Source organism: Oncorhynchus keta, unplaced genomic scaffold (genome assembly GCF_023373465.1).
Source record: "Oncorhynchus keta strain PuntledgeMale-10-30-2019 unplaced genomic scaffold, Oket_V2 Un_contig_13107_pilon_pilon, whole genome shotgun sequence".
NCBI classification, from domain to species: domain Eukaryota; kingdom Metazoa; phylum Chordata; class Actinopteri; order Salmoniformes; family Salmonidae; genus Oncorhynchus; species Oncorhynchus keta.
In genome coordinates this window covers 107,314-124,459 of record NW_026278124.1, presented here as the reverse complement: position 1 = coordinate 124,459, position 17,146 = coordinate 107,314, and the positions used below count along the sequence as shown (strand labels likewise).

General features: G+C 49.1%; 1 protein-coding gene and 1 long non-coding RNA gene across 7 annotated transcripts in view; one reads left to right on the top strand and one right to left on the bottom strand.

Annotated features, from left to right (window-relative positions):
- Positions 1–223: 223 nt before the first annotated feature.
- Positions 224–17,146, top strand: part of LOC127918082 (DNA-directed RNA polymerase I subunit RPA49-like) — a 36,404-nt gene continuing 19,481 nt past the window's right edge. The window contains exons 1-2 of the mRNA XM_052501272.1: positions 224–306; positions 2,213–2,298. Coding sequence (XP_052357232.1) covers positions 2,244–2,298 — 55 coding nt within the window. The 5' untranslated portion in view covers positions 224–306; positions 2,213–2,243. The remainder of the gene's footprint in view (positions 307–2,212; positions 2,299–17,146) is intronic.
- On the bottom strand, positions 4,380–16,320 carry LOC127918085 (uncharacterized). 6 transcript variants are annotated; one of them, XR_008098759.1, is made up of 9 exons: positions 16,252–16,320; positions 15,160–15,249; positions 14,118–14,297; positions 13,425–13,650; positions 11,379–11,606; positions 6,488–6,663; positions 5,435–5,568; positions 5,212–5,391; positions 4,380–4,647 (listed from the first exon to the last, which is right to left on the bottom strand). It is a non-coding gene; the product is annotated as an uncharacterized LOC127918085 (long non-coding RNA). The 6 variants fall into 6 exon arrangements; XR_008098755.1 differs by lacking the exons at positions 6,488–6,663; positions 11,379–11,606; positions 15,160–15,249 and having other exon boundaries at positions 13,381–13,650; positions 14,118–14,385; XR_008098758.1 differs by lacking the exons at positions 6,488–6,663; positions 11,379–11,606; positions 15,160–15,249 and having other exon boundaries at positions 14,118–14,385.

Here is a 17,146-nt window from a genome sequence, read left to right as displayed (position 1 = left end):
TAAGGCTACTTCTCTCTGACACGGTCTCCTTCCTGTGTGTTTTTAAGGCTACTTCTCTCTGACACGGTCTCCTTCCTGTGTTTTTAAGGCTACTTCTCTCTGACACGGTCTTCTTTGTGTGTTTTTAAGGCTACTTCTCTCTGACACGGTCTTCTTCCTGTGTTTTTAAGGCTACTTCCTGTGTTTTTAAGGCTACTTCTCTCTGACACGGTCTTCTTCGTGTGTTCAGGTTGCAGAATCAGACAGACTCTCCTATGTTGGTGATAACTTTGGAACAGGATCCCTAAAATGCAACAACCTTTGCAAGTAAGTTTTTTTTTATTTCAGCGAGTAAAAAAAAAACGACACAGACCATCAAAAACATTTTTACAAGTATTATGTCTCTCAGCTGTTTACCAAAACAGTGGCAGGGTGGCAGTGTTGTTATGTCTCTCAGCTGTTTACCAAAACAGTGGCAGGGTGGCAGTGTTGTTATTATGTTCCACAGCTGTTTACCAAAACAGTGACAGGGTGGCAGTGTTTTTATTATGTTCCACAGCTGTTTACCAAAACAGTGGCGGGGTGGCAGTGTTGTTATTATGTCTCTCAGCTGTTTACCAAAACAGTGGCAGGGTGGCTGTGTTGTTATTATGTCTCTCAGCTGTTTACCAAAACAGTGGCGGGGTGGCTGTGTTGTTATTATGTTCCACAGCTGTTTACCAAAACAGTGGCAGGGTGGCAGTGTTGTTATGTCTCTCAGTTGTTTACCAAAACAGTGGCAGGGTGGCAGTGTTGTTATGTTCCACAGCTGTTTACCAAAACAGTGGCAGGGTGGCAGTGTTATGTCTCTCAGCTGTTTACCAAAACAGTGACAGGGTGACTGTTGTTATGTCTCTCAGCTGTTTACCAAAACAGTGGCAGGGTGGCAGTGTTGTTATGTCTCTCAGCTGTTTACCAAAACAGTGGCAGGGTGGCAGTGTTATGTCTCTCAGCTGTTTACCAAAACAGTGGCAGGGTGGCAGTGTTGTTATGTCTCTCAGCTGTTTACCAAAACAGTGGCAGGGTCACAGTGTTGTTATGTCTCTCAGCTGTTTACCAAAACAGTGGCAGGGTGGCAGTGTTGTTATGTCTCTCAGCTGTTTACCAAAACAGTGGCAGGGTGGCAGTGTTATGTCTCTCAGCTGTTTACCAAAACAGTGGCAGGGTGGCAGTGTTGTTATGTCTCTCAGCTGTTTACCAAAACAGTGGCAGGGTCACAGTGTTGTTATGTCTCTCAGCTGTTTACCAAAACAGTGGCAGGGTCACAGTGTTGTTATGTCTCTCAGCTGTTTACCAAAACAGTGGCAGGGTGACTGTTGTTATGTCTCTCAGCTGTTTACCAAAACAGTGGCAGGGTCACAGTGTTGTTATGTCTCTCAGCTGTTTACCAAAACAGTGGCAGGGTCACAGTGTTGTTATGTCTCTCAGCTGTTTACCAAAACAGTGGCAGGGTGACTGTTGTTATGTCTCTCAGCTGTTTACCAAAACAGTGGCAGGGTGGCGGTGTTGTTATGTCTCTCAGCTGTTTACTAAAACAGTGGCAGGGTGGCGGTGTTGTTATGTCTCTCAGCTGTTTACCAAAACAGTGGCAGGGTGGCGGTGTTGTTATGTCTCTCAGCTGTTTACCAAAACAGTGGCAGGGTGGCGGTGTTGTTATGTCTCTCAGCTGTTTACCAAAACAGTGGCAGGGTGACTGTTGTTATGTCTCTTAGCTGTTTACCAAAACAGTGGCAGGGTGACTGTTGTTATGTCTCTCAGCTGTTTACCAAAACAGTGGCAGGGTCACAGTGTTGTTATGTCTCTCAGCTGTTTACCAAAACAGTGGCAGGGTGGCAGTGTTGTTATGTCTCTCAGCTGTTTACCAAAACAGTGGCAGGGTGGCAGTGTTGTTATGTCTCTCAGCTGTTTACCAAAACAGTGGCAGGGTGGCAGTGTTGTTATGTCTCTCAGCTGTTTACCAAAACAGTGGCAGGGTGGCAGTGTTGTTATGTCTCTCAGCTGTTTACCAAAACAGTGGCAGGGTGGCAGTGTTGTTATTATGTCTCTCAGCTGTTTACCAAAACAGTGGCAGGGTGGCAGTGTTGTTGTTATGTCTCTCAGCTGTTTACCAAAACAGTGGCAGGGTGACAGTGTTATTATGTCTCTCAGCTGTTTACCAAAACAGTGGCAGGGTCTCAGTGTTGTTATGTGTCAGGTATTATGTCGGGGTGCTGAACAAGGAGACCATGAGGATGGAGGTACACAACGCTCAACTGTTCAACATGCAGCCCGTCATCCCAGGTACGTCATCCCTTCAGCGTGACAGTCATCCCTTCAGTGTGACAGTCATCCCAGGTACGTCATCCCTTCAGCGTGACAGTCATCCCTTCAGTGTGACAGTCATCCCTTCAGTGTGACAGTCATCCCCTTCAGTGTGACAGTCATCCCTTCAGTGTGACAGTCATCCCTTCAGTGTGACAGTCATCCCTTCAGTGTGACAGTCATCCCCTTCAGTGTGACAGTCATCCCCTTCAGTGTGACAGTCATCCCTTCAGTGTGACAGTCATCCCCTTCAGTGTGACAGTCATCCCTTCAGTGTGACAGTCATCCCTTCAGTGTGACAGTCATCCCCTTCAGTGTGACAGTCATCCCTTCAGTGTGACAGTCATCCCTTCAGTGTGACAGTCATCCCTTCAGTGTGACAGTCATCCCTTCAGTGTGACAGTCATCCCAGGTACGTCATCCCTTCAGTGTGACAGTCATCCCTTCAGTGTGACAGTCATCCTTCAGTGTGACAGTCATCCCTTCAGTGTGACAGTCATCCCTTCAGTGTGACAGTCATCCCTTCAGTGTGACAGTCATCCCTTCAGTGTGACAGTCATCCCCTTCAGTGTGACAGTCATCCCTTCAGTGTGACAGTCATCCCTTCAGTGTGACAGTCATCCCTTCAGTGTGACAGTCATCCCCTTCAGTGTGACAGTCATCCCTTCAGTGTGACAGTCATCCCCTTCAGTGTGACAGTCATCCCTTCAGTGTGTGTCACAGTCATCCCCTTCAGTGTTTGTCACATTCGCCCCCAATACAACCTGGTGTCGGTACCAGGTTCACCTTACCGTGAAAATGCTGACTCACAAGCCCTTAACCAACAGTACGTTACGCGCTGTGATCGTGTTGACCTGGAGCGTCTCTGACTTCACTAACATGTGGTCTGTTTCCCAGGGGAGTCGTCTCTCTCTCTGACTAACATGTTGTCTGTTTCCCAGGGGAGTCGTCTCTCTCTCTGACTAACATGTTGTCTGTTTCCCAGGGGAGTCGTCTCTCTCTACCTGACTAACATGTGGTCTGTTTCCCAGGGGAGTCGTCTCTCTACCTGACTAACATGTTGTCTGTTTCCCAGGGGAGTCGTCTCTCTCTACCTGACTAACATGTGGTCTGTTTCCCAGGGGAGTCGTCTCTCTACCTGACTAACATGTTGTCTGTTTCCCAGGGAGTCGTCTCTCTCTACCTGACTAACATGTTGTCTGTTTCCCAGGGGAGTCGTCTCTCTCTACCTGACTAACATGTTGTCTGTTTCCCAGGGAGTCGTCTCTCTACCTGACTAACATGTTGTCTGTTTCCCAGGGAGTCGTCTCTCTACCTGACTAACATGTTGTCTGTTTCCCAGGGGAGTCGTCTCTCTACCTGACTAACATGTTGTCTGTTTCCCAGGGGAGTCGTCTCTCTACCTGACTAACATGTTGTCTGTTTCCCAGGGAGTCGTCTCTCTACCTGACTAACATGTTGTCTGTTTCCCAGGGGAGTCGTCTCTCTCTACCTGACTAACATGTTGTCTGTTTCCCAGGGAGTCGTCTCTCTACCTGACTAACATGTTGTCTGTTTCCCAGGGGAGTCGTCTCTCTCTGACTAACATGTAGTCTGTTTCCAGGGGAGTCGTCTCTCTCTCTGACTAACATGTTGTCTGTTTCCCAGGGAGTCGTCTCTCTCTCTGACTAACATGTTGTCTGTTTCCCAGGGGAGTCGTCTCTCTCTACCTGACTAACATGTTGTCTGTTTCCCCAGGGGAGTCGTCTCTCTACCTGACTAACATGTTGTCTGTTTCCCAGGGGAGTCGTCTCTCTCTGACTAACATGTTGTCTGTTTCCCAGGGGAGTCGTCTCTCTACCTGACTAACATGTTGTCTGTTTCCCAGGGGAGTGACTAACTACCTGACTAACATGTTGTCTGTTTCCCAGGGAGTCGTCTCTCTCTACCTGACTAACATGTTGTCTGTTTCCCAGGGAGTCGTCTCTCTACCTGACTAACATGTTGTCTGTTTCCCAGGGGAGTCGTCTCTCTACCTGACTAACATGTGGTCTGTTTCCCAGGGGAGTCGCTCTCTACCTGACTAACATGTTGTCTGTTTCCCAGGGGAGTCGTCTCTCTCTACCTGACTAACATGTTGTCTGTTTCCCAGGGGAGTCGTCTCTCTCTACCTGACTAACATGTTGTCTGTTTCCCAGGGGAGTCGTCTCTCTCTACCTGACTAACATGTTGTCTGTTTCCCAGGGGAGTCGTCTCTCTACCTGACTAACATGTTGTCTGTTTCCCAGGGGAGTCGTCTCTCTACCTGACTAACATGTTGTCTGTTTCCCAGGGGAGTCGTCTCTCTACCTGACTAACATGTTGTCTGTTTCCCAGGGGAGTCGTCTCTCTCTCTGACTAACATGTTGTCTGTTTCCCAGGGGAGTCGTCTCTCTCTACCTGACTAACATGTTGTCTGTTTCCCAGGGGAGTCGTCTCTCTCTACCTGACTAACATGTTGTCTGTTTCCCAGGGGAGTCGTCTCTCTCTACCTGACTAACATGTTGTCTGTTTCCCAGGGAGTCGTCTCTCTCTGACTAACATGTAGTCTGTTTCCCAGGGAGTCGTCTCTCTCTCTGACTAACATGTTGTCTGTTTCCCAGGGGAGTCGTCTCTCTCTCTGACTAACATGTTGTCTGTTTCCCAGGGGAGTCGTCTCTCTCTCTACCTGACTAACATGTTGTCTGTTTCCCAGGGAGTCGTCTCTCTCTACCTGACTAACATGTTGTCTGTTTCCCAGGGAGTCGTCTCTCTCTCTGACTAACATGTTGTCTGTTTCCCAGGGAGTCGTCTCTCTACCTGACTAACATGTTGTCTGTTTCCCAGGGAGTCTAACAACATGTTGTCTGTTTCCCAGGGGAGTCGTCTCTCTACCTGACTAACATGTTGTCTGTTTCCCAGGGGAGTCGTCTCTCTACCTGACTAACATGTTGTCTGTTTCCCAGGGGAGTCGTCTCTCTCTACCTGACTAACATGTTGTCTGTTTCCCAGGGGAGTCGTCTCTCTCTACCTGACTAACATGTTGTCTGTTTCCCAGGGGAGTCGTCTCTCTACCTGACTAACATGTTGTCTGTTTCCCAGGGAGTCGTCTCTCTACCTGACTAACATGTTGTCTGTTTCCCAGGGGAGTCGTCTCTCTACCTGACTAACATGTTGTCTGTTTCCCAGGGGAGTCGTCTCTCTCTACCTGACTAACATGTTGTCTGTTTCCCAGGGGAGTCGTCTCTCTACCTGACTAACATGTTGTCTGTTTCCCAGGGAGTCGTCTCTCTCTGACTAACATGTTGTCTGTTTCCCAGGGAGTCGTCTCTCTCTACCTGACTAACATGTTGTCTGTTTCCCAGGGAGTCGTCTCTCTACCTGACTAACATGTTGTCTGTTTCCCAGGGAGTCGTCTCTCTACCTGACTAACATGTTGTCTGTTTCCCAGGGGAGTCGTCTCTCTCTCTACCTGACTAACATGTTGTCTGTTTCCCAGGGAGTCGTCTCTCTCTCTGACTAACATGTTGTCTGTTTCCCAGGAGTCGTCTCTCTCTCTCTGACTAACATGTTGTCTGTTTCCCAGGGAGTCGTCTCTCTACCTGACTAACATGTTGTCTGTTTCCCAGGGAGTCGTCTCTCTCTCTGACTAACATGTTGTCTGTTTCCCAGGAGTCGTCTCTCTACCTGACTAACATGTTGTCTGTTTCCCAGGGGAGTCGTCTCTCTACCTGACTAACATGTTGTCTGTTTCCCAGGGGAGTCGTCTCTCTCTACCTGACTAACATGTTGTCTGTTTCCCAGGGAGTCGTCTCTCTCTACCTGACTAACATGTTGTCTGTTTCCCAGGGGAGTCGTCTCTCTCTACCTGACTAACATGTTGTCTGTTTCCCAGGGAGTCGTCTCTCTACCTGACTAACATGTTGTCTGTTTCCCAGGGAGTCGTCTCTCTCTACCTGACTAACATGTTGTCTGTTTCCCAGGAGTTGTCTCTCTACCTGACTAACATGTTGTCTGTTTCCCAGGGAGTTGTCTCTCTCTACCTGACTAACATGTTGTCTGTTTCCCAGGGAGTCGTCTCTACCTGACTAACATGTTGTCTGTTTCCCAGGGAGTCGTCTCTCTCCCTGACTAACATGTTGTCTGTTTCCCAGGGGAGTCGTCTCTCTACCTGACTAACATGTTGTCTGTTTCCCAGGGGAGTCGTCTCTCTACCTGACTAACATGTTGTCTGTTTCCCAGGGGAGTCGTCTCTCTCTCTGACTAACATGTTGTCTGTTTCCCAGGGGAGTCGTCTCTCTCTCTGACTAACATGTTGTCTGTTTCCCAGGGGAGTCGTCTCTCTACCTGACTAACATGTTGTCTGTTTCCCAGGGGAGTCGTCTCTCTCTACCTGACTAACATGTTGTCTGTTTCCCAGGGGAGTCGACTGACTAACATGTTGTCTGTTTCCCAGGGGAGTCGTCTCTCTACCTGACTAACATGTTGTCTGTTTCCCAGGGAGTCGTCTCTCTACCTGACTAACATGTTGTCTGTTTCCCAGGGAGTCGTCTCTCTACCTGACTAACATGTTGTCTGTTTCCCAGGGAGTCGTCTCTCTCTCCTGACTAACATGTTGTCTGTTTCCCAGGGAGTCGTCTCTCTCTACCTGACTAACATGTTGTCTGTTTCCCAGGGAGTCGTCTCTCTCTCTGACTAACATGTTGTCTGTTTCCCAGGGGAGTCGTCTCTCTACCTGACTAACATGTTGTCTGTTTCCCAGGGAGTCGTCTCTCTACCTGACTAACATGTTGTCTGTTTCCCAGGGAGTCGTCTCTCTACCTGACTAACATGTTGTCTGTTTCCCAGGGAGTCGTCTCTCTCTCTACCTGACTAACATGTTGTCTGTTTCCCAGGGAGTCGTCTCTCTCTACCTGACTAACATGTTGTCTGTTTCCCAGGGAGTCGTCTCTCTCTCTCTGACTAACATGTTGTCTGTTTCCCAGGGAGTCGTCTCTCTCTCCTGACTAACATGTTGTCTGTTTCCCAGGGAGTCGTCTCTCTACCTGACTAACATGTTGTCTGTTTCCCAGGGGAGTCGTCTCTCTCTACCTGACTAACATGTTGTCTGTTTCCCAGGGAGTCGTCTCTCTCTACCTGACTAACATGTTGTCTGTTTCCCAGGGAGTCGTCTCTCTACCTGACTAACATGTTGTCTGTTTCCCAGGGGAGTCGTCTCTCTCCTGACTAACATGTTGTCTGTTTCCCAGGGAGTCGTCTCTCTCTACCTGACTAACATGTTGTCTGTTTCCCAGGGGAGTTGTCTCTCTCTACCTGACTAACATGTTGTCTGTTTCCCAGGGGAGTCGTCTCTCTACCTGACTAACATGTTGTCTGTTTCCCAGGGAGTCGCCTCTCTACCTGACTAACATGTTGTCTGTTTCCCAGGGAGTCGTCTCTCTCTACCTGACTAACATGTTGTCTGTTTCCCAGGGAGTCGTCTCTCTCTCCTGACTAACATGTTGTCTGTTTCCCAGGGGAGTCGTCTCTCTCTCTGACTAACATGTTGTCTGTTTCCCAGGGAGTCGTCTCTCTACCTGACTAACATGTTGTCTGTTTCCCAGGGAGTCGTCTCTCTCTACCTGACTAACATGTTGTCTGTTTCCCAGGGAGTCGTCTCTCTACCTGACTAACATGTTGTCTGTTTCCCAGGGAGTCGTCTCTCTCTCTGACTAACATGTTGTCTGTTTCCCAGGGGAGTCGTCTCTCTACCTGACTAACATGTTGTCTGTTTCCCAGGGGAGTCGCTCTCTCTCTGACTAACATGTTGTCTGTTTCCCAGGGGAGTCGTCTCTCTCTACCTGACTAACATGTTGTCTGTTTCCCAGGGGAGTCGTCTCTCTACCTGACTAACATGTTGTCTGTTTCCCAGGGAGTCGTCTCTCTACCTGACTAACATGTTGTCTGTTTCCCAGGGAGTCGTCTCTCTACCTGACTAACATGTTGTCTGTTTCCCAGGGAGTCGTCTCTCTCTACCTGACTAACATGTTGTCTGTTTCCCAGGGAGTCGTCTCTCTACCTGACTAACATGTTGTCTGTTTCCCAGGGGAGTCGTCTCTCTACCTGACTAACATGTTGTCTGTTTCCCAGGGGAGTCGTCTCTCTACCTGACTAACATGTTGTCTGTTTCCCAGGGAGTCGTCTCTCTACCTGACTAACATGTTGTCTGTTTCCCAGGGAGTCGTCTCTCTACCTGACTAACATGTTGTCTGTTTCCCAGGGAGTCGTCTCTCTACCTGACTAACATGTTGTCTGTTTCCCAGGGGAGTCGTCTCTACCTGACTAACATGTTGTCTGTTTCCCAGGGGAGTCGTCTCTCTCTACCTGACTAACATGTTGTCTGTTTCCCAGGGAGTCGTCTCTCTACCTGACTAACATGTTGTCTGTTTCCCAGGGAGTCGTCTCTCTCTGACTAACATGTTGTCTGTTTCCCAGGGGAGACTAACATGTTGTCTGTTTCCCAGGGAGTCTCTCTCTACCTGACTAACATGTTGTCTGTTTCCCAGGGGAGTCGTCTCTCTCTCTGACTAACATGTTGTCTGTTTCCCAGGGAGTCGTCTCTCTCTGACTAACATGTTGTCTGTTTCCCAGGGAGTCTCTCTCCTGACTAACATGTTGTCTGTTTCCCAGGGAGTCGTCTCTCTCTACCTGACTAACATGTTGTCTGTTTCCCAGGGGAGTCGTCTCTCTCTACCTGACTAACATGTTGTCTGTTTCCCAGGGGAGTCGTCTCTCTCTACCTGACTAACATGTTGTCTGTTTCCCAGGGAGTCGTCTCTCTCTACCTGACTAACATGTTGTCTGTTTCCCAGGGAGTCGTCTCTCTCTACCTGACTAACATGTTGTCTGTTTCCCAGGGGAGTCGTCTCTCTACCTGACTAACATGTTGTCTGTTTCCCAGGGGAGTCGTCTCTCTCTCCTGACTAACATGTTGTCTTTTTCCCAGGGGAGTCGTCTCTCTCTACCTGACTAACATGTTGTCTGTTTCCCAGGGAGTCGTCTCTCTCTACCTGACTAACATGTTGTCTGTTTCCCAGGGGAGTCGTCTCTCTCTACCTGACTAACATGTTGTCTGTTTCCCAGGGGAGTCGTCTCTCTACCTGACTAACATGTTGTCTGTTTCCCAGGGGAGTCGTCTCTCTCTACCTGACTAACATGTTGTCTGTTTCCCAGGGAGTCGTCTCTCTACCTGACTAACATGTTGTCTGTTTCCCAGGGGAGTCGTCTCTCTCCTGACTAACATGTTGTCTGTTTCCCAGGGAGTCGTCTCTCTACCTGACTAACATGTTGTCTGTTTCCCAGGGAGTCGTCTCTCTACCTGACTAACATGTTGTCTGTTTCCAGGGGAGTCGTCTCTCTACCTGACTAACATGTTGTCTGTTTCCCAGGGAGTCGTCTCTCTACCTGACTAACATGTTGTCTGTTTCCCAGGGAGTCGTCTCTCTACCTGACTAACATGTTGTCTGTTTCCCAGGGGAGTCGTCTCTCTACCTGACTAACATGTTGTCTGTTTCCCAGGGAGTCGTCTCTCTACCTGACTAACATGTTGTCTGTTTCCCAGGGAGTCGTCTCTCTCTGACTAACATGTTGTCTGTTTCCCAGGGGAGTCGTCTCTCTACCTGACTAACATGTTGTCTGTTTCCCAGGGAGTCACTAACATGTTGTCTGTTTCCCAGGGGAGTCGTCTCTCTACCTGACTAACATGTTGTCTGTTTCCCAGGGAGTCGTCTCTCTCTACCTGACTAACATGTTGTCTGTTTCCCAGGGAGTCGTCTCTCTACCTGACTAACATGTTGTCTGTTTCCCAGGGAGTCGTCTCTCTACCTGACTAACATGTTGTCTGTTTCCCAGGGAGTCGTCTCTCTCTACCTGACTAACATGTTGTCTGTTTCCCAGGGAGTCGTCTCTCTCCTGACTAACATGTTGTCTGTTTCCCAGGGGAGTCGTCTCTCTCTCCTGACTAACATGTTGTCTGTTTCCCAGGGGAGTCGTCTCTCTCTCTGACTAACATGTTGTCTGTTTCCCAGGGAGTTCCCAGACTAACATGGTCTGTTTCCCAGGGGAGTCTCTCTACCTGACTAACATGTTGTCTGTTTCCCAGGGGAGTCGTCTCTCTCTCCTGACTAACATGTTGTCTGTTTCCCAGGGGAGTCGTCTCTCTACCTGACTAACATGTTGTCTGTTTCCCAGGGAGTCGTCTCTCTCTACCTGACTAACATGTTGTCTGTTTCCCAGGGGAGTCGCTCTCTCTCTACCTGACTAACATGTTGTCTGTTTCCCAGGGGAGTCGTCTCTCTACCTGACTAACATGTTGTCTGTTTCCCAGGGAGTCGTCCTCTCTACCTGACTAACATGTTGTCTGTTTCCCAGGGGAGTCGTCTCTCTACCTGACTAACATGTTGTCTGTTTCCCAGGGGAGTCGTCTCTCTACCTGACTAACATGTTGTCTGTTTCCCAGGGGAGTCGTCTCTCTCTACCTGACTAACATGTTGTCTGTTTCCCAGGGAGTCGTCTCTCTCTACCTGACTAACATGTTGTCTGTTTCCCAGGGGAGTCGTCTCTCTACCTGACTAACATGTTGTCTGTTTCCCAGGGGAGTCGTCTCTCTACCTGACTAACATGTTGTCTGTTTCCCAGGGGAGTCGTCCTGACTAACATGTTGTCTGTTTCCCAGGGGAGTCGTCTCTCTCTGACTAACATGTTGTCTGTTTCCCAGGGAGTCGTCTCTCTCTCTGACTAACATGTTGTCTGTTTCCCAGGGGAGTCGTCTCTCTACCTGACTAACATGTTGTCTGTTTCCCAGGGAGTCGTCTCTCTACCTGACTAACATGTTGTCTGTTTCCCAGGGGAGTCGTCTCTCTCTGACTAACATGTTGTCTGTTTCCCAGGGAGTCGTCTCTCTCTCTGACTAACATGTTGTCTGTTTCCCAGGGAGTCTAACTAACATGTTGTCTGTTTCCCAGGGAGTCGTCTCTCTACCTGACTAACATGTTGTCTGTTTCCCAGGGGAGTCGTCTCTCTACCTGACTAACATGTTGTCTGTTTCCCAGGGGAGTCGTCTCTCTCTCTGACTAACATGTTGTCTGTTTCCCAGGGGAGTCGTCTCTCTCTCTACCTGACTAACATGTTGTCTGTTTCCCAGGGGAGTCGTCTCTCTACCTGACTAACATGTTGTCTGTTTCCCAGGGGAGTCGTCTCTCTCTCTGACTAACATGTTGTCTGTTTCCCAGGGGAGTCGTCTCTCTCTCTACCTGACTAACATGTTGTCTGTTTCCCAGGGGAGTCGTCTCTCTCTACCTGACTAACATGTTGTCTGTTTCCCAGGGGAGTCGTCTCTCTCTCTGACTAACATGTTGTCTGTTTCCCAGGGAGTCGTCTCTCTCTCTCTGACTAACATGTTGTCTGTTTCCCAGGGGAGTCGTCTCTCTCTACCTGACTAACATGTTGTCTGTTTCCCAGGGAGTCGTCTCTCTCTACCTGACTAACATGTTGTCTGTTTCCCAGGGAGTCGTCTCTCTCTCTACCTGACTAACATGTTGTCTGTTTCCCAGGGGAGTCTACTAACATGTTGTCTGTTTCCCAGGGGAGTCGTCTCTCTCTCTGACTAACATGTTGTCTGTTTCCCAGGGGAGTCGTCTCTCTCTCTACCTGACTAACATGTTGTCTGTTTCCCAGGGGAGTCGTCTCTCTCTCTGACTAACATGTTGTCTGTTTCCCAGGGAGTCGTCTCTCTCTCTACCTGACTAACATGTGGTCTGTTTCCCAGGGGAGTCGTCTCTCTACCTGACTAACATGTTGTCTGTTTCCCAGGGAGTCGTCTCTCTCTCTGACTAACATGTTGTCTGTTTCCCAGGGGAGTCGCCTCTCTACCTGACTAACATGTTGTCTGTTTCCCAGGGGAGTCGTCTCTCTCTACCTGACTAACATGTTGTCTGTTTCCCAGGGGAGTCGTCTCTCTCTACCTGACTAACATGTTGTCTGTTTCCCAGGGAGTCGTCTCTCTCTCTGACTAACATGTTGTCTGTTTCCCAGGGAGTCGTCTCTCTCTCTGACTAACATGTTGTCTGTTTCCCAGGGAGTCGTCTCTCTACCTGACTAACATGTTGTCTGTTTCCCAGGGGAGTCGTCTCTCTCTACCTGACTAACATGTGGTCTGTTTCCCAGGGAGTCGTCTCTCTACCTGACTAACATGTTGTCTGTTTCCCAGGGGAGTCGTCTCTCTCTACCTGACTAACATGTTGTCTGTTTCCCAGGGAGTCGTCTCTCTCTACCTGACTAACATGTTGTCTGTTTCCCAGGGAGTCGTCTCTCTCCTGACTAACATGTTGTCTGTTTCCCAGGGAGTCGTCTCTCTCTCTACCTGACTAACATGTTGTCTGTTTCCCAGGGAGTCGTCTCTCTCTACCTGACTAACATGTTGTCTGTTTCCCAGGGGAGTCGTCTCTCTCTCCTGACTAACATGTTGTCTGTTTCCCAGGGGAGTCGTCTCTCTACCTGACTAACATGTTCTGTTTCCCAGGGGAGTCGTCTCTCTCTCTCTGACTAACATGTTGTCTGTTTCCCAGGGAGTCGTCTCTCTACCTGACTAACATGTTGTCTGTTTCCCAGGGGAGTCGTCTCTCTCTACCTGACTAACATGTTGTCTGTTTCCCAGGGGAGTCGTCTCTCTCTCCTGACTAACATGTTGTCTGTTTCCCAGGGAGTCGTCTCTCTCTACCTGACTAACATGTTGTCTGTTTCCCAGGGAGTCGTCTCTCTACCTGACTAACATGTTGTCTGTTTCCCAGGGAGTCGTCTCTCTCTCTACCTGACTAACATGTTGTCTGTTTCCCAGGGAGTCGTCTCTCTCTCTGACTAACATGTTGTCTGTTTCCCAGGGAGTCGTCTCTCTACCTGACTAACATGTTGTCTGTTTCCCAGGGAGTCGTCTCTCTCTACCTGACTAACATGTTGTCTGTTTCCCAGGGAGTCGTCTCTCTACCTGACTAACATGTTGTCTGTTTCCCAGGGGAGTCGTCTCTCTACCTGACTAACATGTTGTCTGTTTCCCAGGGGAGTCGTCTCTCTACCTGACTAACATGTTGTCTGTTTCCCAGGGGAGTCGTCTCTCTCTCTCTGACTAACATGTTGTCTGTTTCCCAGGGGAGTCGTCTCTCTACCTGACTAACATGTTGTCTGTTTCCCAGGGGAGTCGTCTCTCTCTACCTGACTAACATGTTGTCTGTTTCCCAGGGGAGTCGTCTCTCTACCTGACTAACATGTTGTCTGTTTCCCAGGGGAGTCGTCTCTCTCTACCTGACTAACATGTTGTCTGTTTCCCAGGGAGTCGTCTCTCTCTCTCTGACTAACATGTTGTCTGTTTCCCAGGGAGTCTACTAACATGTTGTCTGTTTCCCAGGGAGTCGTCTCTCTCTACCTGACTAACATGTTGTCTGTTTCCCAGGGAGTCGTCTCTCTCCTGACTAACATGTTGTCTGTTTCCCAGGGAGTCGTCTCTCTCTACCTGACTAACATGTTGTCTGTTTCCCAGGGAGTCGTCTCTCTACCTGACTAACATGTTGTCTGTTTCCCAGGGGAGTCGTCTCTACCTGACTAACATGTTGTCTGTTTCCCAGGGGAGTCGTCTCTCTACCTGACTAACATGTTGTCTGTTTCCCAGGGAGTCGTCTCTCTACCTGACTAACATGTTGTCTGTTTCCCAGGGAGTCGTCTCTACCTGACTAACATGTTGTCTGTTTCCCAGGGGAGTCGTCTCTCTCTACCTGACTAACATGTTGTCTGTTTCCCAGGGGAGTCGTCTCTCTACCTGACTAACATGTTGTCTGTTTCCCAGGGGAGTCGTCTCTCTCTACCTGACTAACATGTTGTCTGTTTCCCAGGGGAGTCGTCTCTCTACCTGACTAACATGTTGTCTGTTTCCCAGGGGAGTCGTCTCTCTCTACCTGACTAACATGTTGTCTGTTTCCCAGGGGAGTCGTCTCTCTCTCTGACTAACATGTTGTCTGTTTCCCAGGGGAGTCGTCTCTCTACCTGACTAACATGTTGTCTGTTTCCCAGGGAGTCGTCTCTCTCTCCTGACTAACATGTTGTCTGTTTCCCAGGGAGTCGTCTCTCTCCTGACTAACATGTTGTCTGTTTCCCAGGGAGTCGTCTCTCTCTACCTGACTAACATGTTGTCTGTTTCCCAGGGGAGTCGTCTCTCTCTCTGACTAACATGTTGTCTGTTTCCCAGGGGAGTCGTCTCTACCTGACTAACATGTTGTCTGTTTCCCAGGGAGTCGTCTCTCTCCTGACTAACATGTGGTCTGTTTCCCAGGGAGTCGTCTCTCTCTACCTGACTAACATGTTGTCTGTTTCCCAGGGGAGTCGTCTCTCTCTACCTGACTAACATGTTGTCTGTTTCCCAGGGGAGTCGTCCTCTACCTGACTAACATGTTGTCTGTTTCCCAGGGAGTCTAAACATGTTGTCTGTTTCCCAGGGAGTCGTCTCTCTACCTGACTAACATGTTGTCTGTTTCCCAGGGAGTCGTCTCTCTACCTGACTAACATGTTGTCTGTTTCCCAGGGAGTCGTCTCCTCTCTGACTAACATGTTGTCTGTTTCCCAGGGAGTCGTCTCTCTCTACCTGACTAACATGTTGTCTGTTTCCCAGGGGAGTCGTCTCTCTCTACCTGACTAACATGTTGTCTGTTTCCCAGGGGTCGTCTCTCTCTACCTGACTAACATGTTGTCTGTTTCCCAGGGGAGTCGTCTCTCTACCTGACTAACATGTTGTCTGTTTCCCAGGGAGTCGTCTCTCTCTACCTGACTAACATGTTGTCTGTTTCCCAGGGGAGTCGTCTCTCTCTACCTGACTAACATGTTGTCTGTTTCCCAGGGGAGTCGTCTCTCTACCTGACTAACATGTTGTCTGTTTCCCAGGGAGTCGTCTCTCTCCTGACTAACATGTTGTCTGTTTCCCAGGGAGTCGTCTCTCTACCTGACTAACATGTTGTCTGTTTCCCAGGGAGTCGTCTCTCTCTCTGACTAACATGTTGTCTGTTTCCCAGGGGAGTCGTCTCCTCTCTGACTAACATGTTGTCTGTTTCCCAGGGAGTCGTCTCTCTCTACCTGACTAACATGTTGTCTGTTTCCCAGGGGAGTCGTCTCTACCTGACTAACATGTTGTCTGTTTCCCAGGGGAGTCGTCTCTCTCTCTGACTAACATGTTGTCTGTTTCCCAGGGGAGTCGTCTCTCTCTACCTGACTAACATGTTGTCTGTTTCCCAGGGAGTCGTCTCTCTACCTGACTAACATGTTGTCTGTTTCCCAGGGAGTCGTCTCTCTCTCTGACTAACATGTTGTCTGTTTCCCAGGGGAGTCGTCTCTCTACCTGACTAACATGTTGTCTGTTTCCCAGGGAGTCGTCTCTCTCTACCTGACTAACATGTTGTCTGTTTCCCAGGGGAGTCGCCTCTCTACCTGACTAACATGTTGTCTGTTTCCAGGTCGTCTCTCTCTCTGACTAACATGTTGTCTGTTTCCCAGGGGAGTCGTCTCTCTACCTGACTAACATGTTGTCTGTTTCCCAGGGAGTCGTCTCTCTCTACCTGACTAACATGTTGTCTGTTTCCCAGGGAGTCGTCTCTCTCTACCTGACTAACATGTTGTCTGTTTCCCAGGGGAGTCGTCTCTCTCTCTGACTAACATGTTGTCTGTTTCCCAGGGAGTCGTCTCTCTCTCTGACTAACATGTTGTCTGTTTCCCAGGGAGTCGTCTCTCTCTACCTGACTAACATGTTGTCTGTTTCCCAGGGGAGTCGTCTCTCTACCTGACTAACATGTGGTCTGTTTCCCAGGGAGTCGTCTCTCTACCTGACTAACATGTTGTCTGTTTCCCAGGGAGTCGTCTCTCTACCTGACTAACATGTTGTCTGTTTCCCAGGGGAGTCGTCTCTCTCTCTCTGACTAACATGTTGTCTGTTTCCCAGGGAGTCGTCTCTCTCTCTCTGACTAACATGTTGTCTGTTTCCCAGGGGAGTCGTCTCTCTCTCTACCTGACTAACATGTTGTCTGTTTCCCAGGGAGTCGTCTCTCTCTCTGACTAACATGTTGTCTGTTTCCCAGGGGAGTCGTCTCTCTACCTGACTAACATGTTGTCTGTTTCCCAGGGAGTCGTCTCTCTCTCTACCTGACTAACATGTTGTCTGTTTCCCAGGGAGTCGTCTCTCTCTCTGACTAACATGTTGTCTGTTTCCCAGGGAGTCGTCTCTCTCTACCTGACTAACATGTTGTCTGTTTCCCAGGGAGTCGTCTCTCTACCTGACTAACATGTTGTCTGTTTCCCAGGGGAGTCGTCTCTCTCTACCTGACTAACATGTTGTCTGTTTCCCAGGGAGTCGTCTCTCTCTGACTAACATGTTGTCTGTTTCCCAGGGAGTCGTCTCTCTCTACCTGACTAACATGTTGTCTGTTTCCCAGGGAGTCGTCTCTCTACCTGACTAACATGTTGTCTGTTTCCCAGGGAGTCGTCTCTCTACCTGACTAACATGTTGTCTGTTTCCCAGGGGAGTCGTCTCTCTCTCTGACTAACATGTTGTCTGTTTCCCAGGGAGTCGTCTCTCTCTACCTGACTAACATGTTGTCTGTTTCCCAGGGGAGTCGTCTCTCTCTACCTGACTAACATGTTGTCTGTTTCCCCAGGGAGTCGTCTCTCTACCTGACTAACATGTTGTCTGTTTCCCAGGGAGTCGTCTCTCTCTACCTGACTAACATGTTGTCTGTTTCCCAGGGAGTCGTCTCTCTACCTGACT